This window comes from Brassica napus, chromosome A9 (assembly GCF_020379485.1).
Source record: "Brassica napus cultivar Da-Ae chromosome A9, Da-Ae, whole genome shotgun sequence".
Classification (NCBI taxonomy): Eukaryota; Viridiplantae; Streptophyta; class Magnoliopsida; order Brassicales; family Brassicaceae; genus Brassica; species Brassica napus.
In genome coordinates, this window is record NC_063442.1 from 1,049,242 (window position 1) to 1,059,201 (window position 9,960).

At 36.8% G+C, this 9,960-nt stretch overlaps 1 protein-coding gene across 1 annotated transcript; it reads right to left on the reverse strand.

Annotated features, from left to right (window-relative positions):
* Nucleotides 1-713: 713 nt before the first annotated feature.
* On the reverse strand, nucleotides 714-6,807 carry LOC106426612 (NAC domain-containing protein 69). The gene is made up of 3 exons (XM_048739194.1): nucleotides 2,307-6,807; nucleotides 1,266-1,403; nucleotides 714-1,170 (listed from the first exon to the last, which is right to left on the reverse strand). The coding sequence occupies exons 1-3, from the start codon at nucleotides 2,601-2,603 to the stop codon at nucleotides 985-987; spliced, it is 621 nt and encodes a 206-aa protein (XP_048595151.1). The 5' UTR covers nucleotides 2,604-6,807; the 3' UTR covers nucleotides 714-984.
* Between the last annotated feature and the right edge of the window lie 3,153 nt (nucleotides 6,808-9,960).

Consider the following 9,960-nt stretch of genomic DNA (forward strand, 5'->3'; position numbering starts at 1 on the left):
TTCAACACATCGATTTTGAGAATATTAAAAAATATGATAATAATGTTTTAATACACAGTTGTATCATACACTAACATATTATGATGTTCAAGGAGGTTTGGAACATTTGTTATCTCTGTTTCTCTAGAAAAATAGTGATTTTATAGTGGCTAGTCCACCGATTTAGGGAGTATTATGAAGTTTTACAAAATTAATTTATAGAAAATTAAAACAATTTCCATGCATCATGAAAAAGAGTTTTACATACATTAATACAAATGTAGAATGTGGGTAATTTTTTCAAAACAACACTAAAAAAGTATAGGCTTCAGTATATAGTGCGTTTAACGTAAAGCTCAATATATTCGTAGCCATTTATACATAGATTTGGAGAAATTTCAAAAAATATGATAATATTTTTTAATGGATAGTTGCATCATGCACTAACATATGATGATGTTTAAAGATGCGTGAAACCTCTGTTGTCTCTATTTCTCAAAAGAATAGCAATTTTATAGGGGTTATTCCACTGATTTAGATAGTATTATGAAGTTTTACTAATTAATTGATGAAAAATTAGAACGATTCTCATATATCATAAAAAAGACAAACCCTATTTTTCATGCAAGAGACAAACTCTCTGTTTTTGAACAAAACTCCAAAAAAAATATATAACGTTTTTCCCTACGAAGAAGAAGAATTTTCCTTTAACTCTCCATGTAGTATGTACTTAATGTAGTAATAAACAATAGTTCCATTTTTACTTATGGTAAGCTTCTGCATAAGTTTTGTGCATTTCTGTCTTATTGTAGTAAACTTTATTTATATAAGTTCATGAAAGTAATGAAAAAAGAGTTGATGTGCTTTACAGACCGCAGAGTACTATCTCTCTGCTATAATAAGCAAGACCATTTTAGCATGTACTCCTCAAAGTTCTCTTGCGTTATGAATTCTTGATGATCAGCAAGCAAAGATTCTATCTGCGTGAATGCACCAAGATCCTCATCATCGTTTTGTGCTAAGCAACGTAGTTTGTAGCTGCACTTTAGTGTTGTCGTTGTTGTCAATGAACAACGTATTTGGAATTGGACACAGTGTATCCCAAGGAGATAGATCCTCTTGCTCGTTCATCAGCATTGTCACATCGTTCACAGAGAAGCCAGATAAACTTTCTTGACCTGCCTGCTCAACCTGTAAAAGTAAAGGAGGTGTGAGTAAAGTAACAAGTGGAGAAACTAATATTTAATTTGCGTTTGAGAATGAAATATCTCAGAAACTGGACTCACTTGAGGCGGTGTGTTAGTCGCTTCAACTGTGTTTGAATCACTAATGACCAAATAGTGACTTGGTTTAGTCGAGTTGCTACCGGATGGGATGTCTCCAACGTTGCCCTTATAAAATAGCTTGCATATAACATAGGTACTCTGAACAAAATCCAAAGGTACACACACAGGTAAGAAGGTTTCGTTTAAGAGTATATATTAGAAAATGGCAAATATCTGAAAAGCATCCAAGTAATGACGACCGTTTCTGACCCCCCCCCCCCAACCTACAACAGTGAATTAAAGGGTAACATGATAGATGGGTGGGTGGAAAAAAAATGATTGATGAGTGGATGATTTTCATATAAACTAGAATCTTTGTACATTCATTTATACTAATGTTGCAGTGTGCATGATTCTTTCTGATTCGTGTAACCAAAAAAAATATTTGAAATTTGAGAAAAAAACAAAATAAGTTGTTACACATGTGATTCATGTGAATATTTGACACCTTAATAAATCCATTAACATTGTAATGTAAAATTGAACCAATGTTCTATCAGATCCAAAGGCACCCAAGCCCTTGAACAAAATTTTAGTGGACTTAGATTGAGTCCAAATCCTATCGAATCTATTATGAAGCAAGCATGTATCTTCACAAAAAGGCCAAGGCCTCGATTGGTTAAACTAAAAGTAGTTAAATGTTTTTATTAAATAATAAACTTCAAGTCCATACCAATGTCATTTATATGAGTTTATTATTCAGTTTTTGGTTTTAATTAATAAGATGTTTTATTTATTTTGTTCTCCCTTGTTTTCGATAGGAATTTTTTTTAGAACTATCCGTTGAAAATATTTAAATTTTAAGTTTATATGGAATTTATTTGGAATTAGAAGAGTAAACGAATAGTCCTATGATTTGCTCTAAGTTTTTGGTATTCCTGAATCAAGAAACTATAAATACTCTGTCCCAAGAAGCTTTGATGTTACATCAAAAAGATAGAAACAATGATACATACAAAGAAAAAGATAAAACAAAGAAAACCCCCGAAGACAAAATGTTACCTGATCAGCAAGAGGCAAGCAAGTGATGTGATACTCGTGCATAATCCAAGGAGTTGGAACTGCATTAGAAGATTTACCTTCATGGTACACAAGGGTCTTTTTAATACCGATCACAACACCGTCTCTTCTTTTGTCCTCCTTGATTTTTCGATCCTTACCGGTAGATTTCCAAAACCCAGAAGGTGTAGTCCTCTTCGTTAGGCTCTTCTTTGGAGACTTGTACTCCTTTGGAGATAAGAAGTACCATACAAGATCCTTCGATTTGATCATTGATAAAGCTGCAAACATACTTCTCATTTAAAACCAAAAAACAAAACCCACCAAAAGATCACGATATAAACAAGCTAAAGAAAGCTCACCAGGCAAAGACGCTGGTTCGTAACTACATATGCTAACCTCTCTAATCTTATCGTCGACTAACCATGGTTTACCTAGAATCTTGTTCTTGAGAAAATAGTTTATCAGCTCCTCGTCCGTTGGACAAAACCTAAACCCCACGTTACTTGTCTCCATTAAAAAAGAAGTTTGGAAAACAAAACAATCCAGAATCGTGACTAAATTTTTCTAAGAGTCCATCATGTCAAGGCCTTTTTCTACGTGATTTAAATTTTGTCTCTGTTTTATGAAGAGAGGCCAAGGAAAGGCCGTATGGGATATTTATAAGCCTTCTGTTAGGGTATCCGTCACACTTGAGGAATTTTATATTAAAATATAATCGGTTGTAGAAATTGGATGCAGTGATGTGGTGAGTGTGGTGCGCGTGAGCCATTCTATTTTATATAGAAGTTCAAATGATTTTTCTTCTCCTAGCCTGCATCCATCACTATCCATCGCGTGTCTTCTTTTTTCACAGCTCTTTCATGTTTTAGTTTTATTATATCTTTGGGGAAAAACTTTCACTATTTCGTAATTTAAAACACGGATTCGTACAGTTTGTTTCCATTTTAAGTTAAATACTTAAATGTTTACGGCAGCCAAACATAATTTTTTTTGCTGCGAACGTTAATATCATCATATAATGAATAAAGGATCTTATAAAAGTTTTGAAACTCCTATACTATTGTTTCCCAGGCAAAAAAAATAAAAACAAGGAAACATTACAAAAGAATTCTCACAAGAGAATTAGATTACATCAGCCATTTGGACATGAGTGGCATGAATTTCTTCTTTGATCTTCTCCCTAAAAGGGTGTTACGGATGTTTCTGTTGATCAACCTGAAGACAGTGATTGCTGGGATGTGGATATGATTGTGTAACAGGTTGTTTCTTTGCCTCCATATGTGGTAGATTGTAGAATGAGTAGCGACCGTCCGCAAGAGAGAAGGGGCTCTGGTCGAATCACTGTGATTGATTTGCCTAGCGAAAATAATTGATATCACTCGAACTGTGCTCTCTACTCCCAAGATTTTCCAGCCACGAATCAATTTTATTTCTCACTGAATATTTTTATTTATAGCAAGTTAAATTTATGTGTGTTTTCAGCGTATATCTCTCAAATTTTAAATGCCTAGCTAAACTATTTATAATTATAATACTTTTACTAGGAAATAATAATATTAAGTATGTGTGTTCTCGAGAAATGGGATGGCCATTATTTTGGTTTCAAGGGTCAGTATTGGAGCATTGTTGTGCTAATAGAAGAACTTCTCTCGTAGTTCAAAATGTAATGGATTCTAACTGTTCACAGTCATATGTGGCATTGATCATCTCGCTGGCAAAAAATATATTTCTAAATGAAATTATCGTTTGCTTAAGCCGTCGTTGTTAAATGTTAGGTTCTGGATTTTTGTTTTTGTTAGTCATGTTCTGTTTGTTGGGTATACAATTTTCAAATCAGAGGGCTTGTTGTAAAGAAAGCTATCATTGACTATAATACATCAGACGACAAAAACAATGATTTAGGTGATGCCAAAAAGAACTCTAGTAGAATCAACACAATATAACAGAGGCCCACGCACTCACGTAAAGTTTTTAGTTTGAGGTCAGCAAATGAATTTACAATGTTTTCTCAGCCACAAGTCTTTGTTTTCATCGAACCTACGCGTTGGCTAGCAGCAAAAGGCTATATTGCATATTGGGTTAATTTGTTGAATAACTATAGTGGAAGAAAATATTGGTTTTATAGTAAGAGGGTAGAGAGAGATAGAAAAAAAAGGAAGGAGAGAGGGAAAGAAATGGTTAGTTAGTGAAATATAATTTTTTTGTTGGTTATTGGTTCAAATTTCCCTTGCATATTTGCACATTTTTCCCCTTTCTTATTGTGGATGTCCACGTGGGAACACAGAGAGAGTTGAGGATTAGTAAAAAACTAAAAATAGTCATAACATATTAGATTAAAAATAGTTATTAACATAATTAGGAAACCATATTGTATACAGTGACACTCGGAGAAAACAAAAGTATGTAGCGTAGTATAGTAGTGCATTATATTATTTATATGGTACCTAGCATACGCATGCAAAAATATATCCTAGAAGATAATAAACAATTAAACACTTGAACATAATAAAACATTTAACACAATCAAAATAAAATCCAATAAAGAGCAAGATAATTTTATTAGATTTTTCTGAAAATGAATTATGAACCTTTTATAATAATAATTTTAATAATACTTTTCTTGTTTTATTTAATAAACTGTACTATCATTTAACTTTTAATAACAAATAAATTTTTGGTTATAATTTTAATTATTCTTTTAATAGTTAATAAATAAACACACACATTTTATTGATAACTTTTATAAATAAAAACACAATTATTGATATTTTTTCATAAATAAAACATATTTTATTAAATATAAACACTTCTTGATGTAGTTTTTGGTTATTAACCAATAAAAATTATAAATATACCGATTTTTTTCATTCTAATGTCTGTCTCATATTTTATATTCTAATTTTGTATTCTTAAATATTTTATCAGCTTCTGGACATGATACATAATTATAAATATATTTTCTTATAATAATCATAGCTTTTAAAGTTTATGATGCCAGTCAAACACTTAAAAATATATAAATAACATGTACAGCTTTAAAATCAAAACTTTTACGGTTAAAATTCTAAAGTAGTGAAAATCATTACTAATCGAGCCACTGTATATGCTTAGGCTATGTGGTTCACTGTTCAGTCAGTTTGGAAGGATTTTGGATTTGATTGGTTTGGTTAAATGTAAAAATGCCCCAAAATTATCTCATTTTTTCTTTCTTGAAAAGGAAGTTCTATATAGTCTCCTCCATATATATGCTTCTTCTCTTTTCTATTATTATACTCTTACAAGAATTTTCGCTTCCTTTTTAGTGATCATTACATTATTGGACAAGTTCGTAATTTTTTTTGGTCTTGTGACCATAACAAATTAATCATTATGATTGTTTGTACTTAAATTATTACTATTTTAACAAATATTAATATAAAAGTATATATTTTATAAGAAAAGTTTGGTTGTAAAAATTGACTTCAACTCGTATAGGAATTTTCTTGGACTCGTTTAATTTATATTGTAGCAAATTAAGTTAAGCTAATAATTCTGTATCCGTAAATTATGAATTATGGAAAATTATAATTTATTTTATAGCCAGAAATATAAAGATATAAGTATATTTTAGTGCATGTAGTCCATCAACTTAAGCTTAAGTTGGCTAGATAAGTCAATCTATGGTGTGGACCATTTCTGAGTTCCATTTCTGTAAATGCCATGCATAGAATCATAGATAATAGTACTACCTACTTTTGCTCAAAAAAAGTACTAGCTACTTTCTTATATAAAGATAAGATGAGGTTTTACTATCTAGACCAGAAAGCTTATCTTGATTTTAATCAGGAACATATCGTAACAGATCATAGATGACGATTCCACTTTTTTCCACTTTTTAGAGAAAGGGATAGGTGGGGACAGCCAGAGGGATAAGGATGCATGATTTTTTATAAGAATGTAACTACTTTTGAAATGTCCGATTCAGGAGCAAAGCAGGCTAGCATCAACGGACCAATTGTTTTACTCATAGTTTTATAGTTTATAGTTTTTCTACACCAGATGATATATATAGTTGTGATGAGAGATATAAAGTGGAGAAGTAGTCAAATAGAGGAAGTAAAACATAAATTGTCATATTTAGCATTGTAAAAGAATATATAATGCCAACAATGATAGAAAATTCCTTCTGTGAATGGCTAAGCTGAAACATGTAAGGAAAAAAAAATGAAGTTGAATAAGCTGGGCATAACAAATAAAAACATTGTGAAGAAAGATTATTAATTAGATGATTTAAAGAAAGGCCTATTTAGCTAGAAATCAAAATTCAACATGGTAATTGCAGATCTATGCAAACTTTTTAATAATTGGCGAACCATGACAATTTTTCCATGAGTTGCCAATTATCTCCTTTATCCACACCTTCTTCGTAGGATTTTGAAGAGAGAGGTGAGAGAGAGGATGCTCCCAGACACAACACCCGAGAAGTCCCCTTACCCGCTGGTTTTTTGAATTCATCCCTGTTGTCGACCTGACATTTTACCTTTCTTGGGCAAAAAGTTCAACAACTTTTTCTCCTACTTTCAAATTTCTTACCAAAACGAGGTTACCCACCGGACCATCCGCCGAACCTAGCTTTATCCTCCGGGTTCAGCCCCCGACTTTGGTCGGAGGGTCCATCGGCACCGCTCGCTTCTTCACCGGAAGCTGGCTTCTGTTGAAATTTCAACTGTAACTCACCTCCATAAAACCTCCCCGTTTGGTTTCTTCCTTTGTAAAAAAGATGCTGTACGAAACCCTTGTCGCTACTCCAAGTTGCACTGCGGACGGCGCCATGCCCCAACCATAACGAGCTCACCACCGAAATTGAAGTTCAGAGAGATATAGTTGATTACTGGGGAGTCCTGGTAACTACTACCTATCTCTTAATACTTACAGAGAAGAATTTCCTTAGCTCAGAAGTGCGCAGATCTGTAGTCCGCTCACCCAAAACACTCAGACCCCAAGCTACAATCTTCAACTAATACACCAGGGGAATCCCTCAAGTGATATTACCTAAGCCAGGTAGAAGTCCTTTAACGTCAGTCATGTCCCACCGCAGACTCTCCTCGGCTGAGAAGGGCAAAGGGATTGAACTTGCATCTCACCAACCTGCTCGTGCTGCTAGAGTGAAAGCACCACTCCCAGACAACCAAGAGCTACTCCGGAAACACTCCCTTACGCTTATTGGACGAGTCACCAACAAATCAACTCAAAAAGTATGGTTCTTGATCCCGTTCTTCACAGAACACTGGAAAACTGAATTCAAGCCTGTGGGCTCAGATCTTGGAAACGGGATGTTTCAGTTTCAATTCGAACTCGAATCAGACCTACTCTCGGTCCTGGAACAGCGACCATACCACTATGCAAGATGGATGATTATTCTACAACGTTGGGAGCCAACAGTAGCACCTTCGTTTCCCTCTCTGATTCCATTTTGGATTAAAGTCCAGGGGCTCCCCGTTCATCTATGGACAGAGGAAACAATCAAATGCATAGGTAATGATATTGGCATCTACGAGAAAGCGGAGATAACATCTTTGGCAGCAAGAATGAGGGTCCATATAGACGGGCTGCTTCCGTTAATCACTAACTCGATAGTAGAATTCCCCAATGGAGATGAAGTCAGTACTAACTTGGTATATGAAAGATTAGACAAGCACTGTACCAAGTGCCTACGACTAGACCATGATCTTAAGGAGTGTCTGGTAGCTCGCGCAGAAGCGAAAGCACTGAAAGCTGTTCAAGAAGAGGGAAGGGAAGAATTTGATGCTAACCTAAACCTATCAGGATCTACTAGAGGTTTCTCTACTGCCCCACAGCATGCGAACCGTAATCTAAGGGCCCCGGAGCTCATAAACCAGCAAGCATTTCAATTCTCAGCTTCTCACAAAGGCGCTGGCCGAGAAAAAAGAATAGAAACTGATGCTAGGAATCACCTGCAGAACAGAGGATACAAAACTCAAAGTCAATCCTGGCAGGAACGAGGCTCACAGAGACGATCGTACCAAGCAAGAGAAAGATCAAAAGTTGATAGTGACAGATACTCTCGACCTTCCAGAGAGCAACATAGTCAAAGATCCCTCCCTGGCCCCCCAAGCAAAAGTTACTACAGAGAAGTACAAAAGATCGCTCATGATCCAAGAGACACTGGATCTAGTGCCTCGAAGAGCATCCATGCTAATGTGGAACGGGGGAATCCCCAACATGCCAGTCAGGGCATGATTCCACAAAGCGTTTTAAACGAAGCCAGGGGAGAAGCAAGAGACGTTTTGTTACAATACACGAAGTGCGCTGACCCGACCGAAAGGGAAGTTAGAGAAGAAAGAGTAAGACAAGCTGAAGAAGGAGGCCAAATTGAGGCAACTGCACGGAAGATAGCACGAGCTTCCCTTCATAGTGCAGAAGAGAAAAGGATGAGCCCCGCTAAGAGTTCTTCAGAACGAGTCCCTGCTTCACAACGACTGGGGCATAATGAACAAGCTAAGGAGCCTCATGTCGGTCTTGTAGTTTCAGAAGGGTCTGACAATTCCCGCCGTAGAACCCCAGTCTCCCAACGGCTTGGTGATGTAGCTACATCCCCCATCAAAAGCCCAAGGGTCCCAGCAGTACTTCGCTTAGGCACCGGGCACTCTGGAAGCCCAAGCAAACTACCAGAGGATAAGATTCCCCTAAAGAGGAAGCCGGGAAGACCACCTGGGCGGGTGAGAGTACCAGTTAGCCCGACTATTGAACGAGGATCGCCTGCTAAAAGAAGAGTGTTGTCAAACAAACCCACAAAGTGTCGCCGAAAATTAAACAGTGAACCTCTGAAAGGCGGGACTAAAGCGAAAAAAGGAAAGCCGGTGGGCGAAACCTCAAAGCCGGCAAACTCAGGGGATCATACCCATTCGTCTGACAACGTACCTCTTCGCAACATGATCCCAAAGTCGACTAGGAGGAAGGCGGATTTTCGAATCCCGTCTGCTCCAGTTCCTTAGCGATTGCAAGCTGGAACTGTCAGGGGTTGGGGAATCCCCGGACAGTTCGACGTCTCAAAGAGATATCCAAGAAATTCCGTCCAGATATACTCTTTCTAATTGAGACCAAAAATCCCGATGACTTCGTTCTTCAGAAGTGTAAACAACTGAACTACGAAGCGCACTATCTTGTCCCTCCGACGGGGCATGGAGCCGGTGGGCTTGCTCTATTCTGGAATCAAAAGGTTAACCTTACGGTGTTGTACTCTAATGCAAATGTAATGGAAGCAAAAATTGAATTCCAAGGAAGAATTTTCTACTCGAGTTTTGTGTATGGCTGTACCGACAGAGAACAGCGCAAAGGTCTCTGGAACCAACTTCTTGTCTCTGCAGAAGATAGGGACGCCCCTTGGTTCCTAACAGGGGACCTGAATGATCTCCTTACAAGTGATGAAAAAGTCGGGGGACCGGATCGACCAGAGGGGTCATTTTCGGATCTTAGAACCTTCTTCTCGGAGGGAGACCTATACGACCTGCACCACTCAGGAGACCCACTGTCTTGGAGAGGACAAAGAGGCACACACTTTGTGAGATGTAGGCTGGACAGGGCGGCTGCAAATAGTGCATGAGCAGAGGTTTATCCAACAGCGCGGTGCCAATATCTGGAATACGAAGGATCG

Bases quoted from the DNA above. Each gene is read 5' to 3' on its own strand.
- LOC106426612 (XM_048739194.1), bottom strand. From the start codon at position 2,603: ATGAGAAGTATGTTTGCAGCTTTATCAATGATCAAATCGAAGGATCTT. The intron at 1,404-2,306 runs GTAACATTTTGT...GATTTTGTTCAG, and splicing joins GCTTGCCTCTTGCTGATCAG to AGTACCTATGTTATATGCAA. The intron at 1,171-1,265 runs GTGAGTCCAGTT...TTACTTTTACAG, and splicing joins CGACTAACACACCGCCTCAA to GTTGAGCAGGCAGGTCAAGA.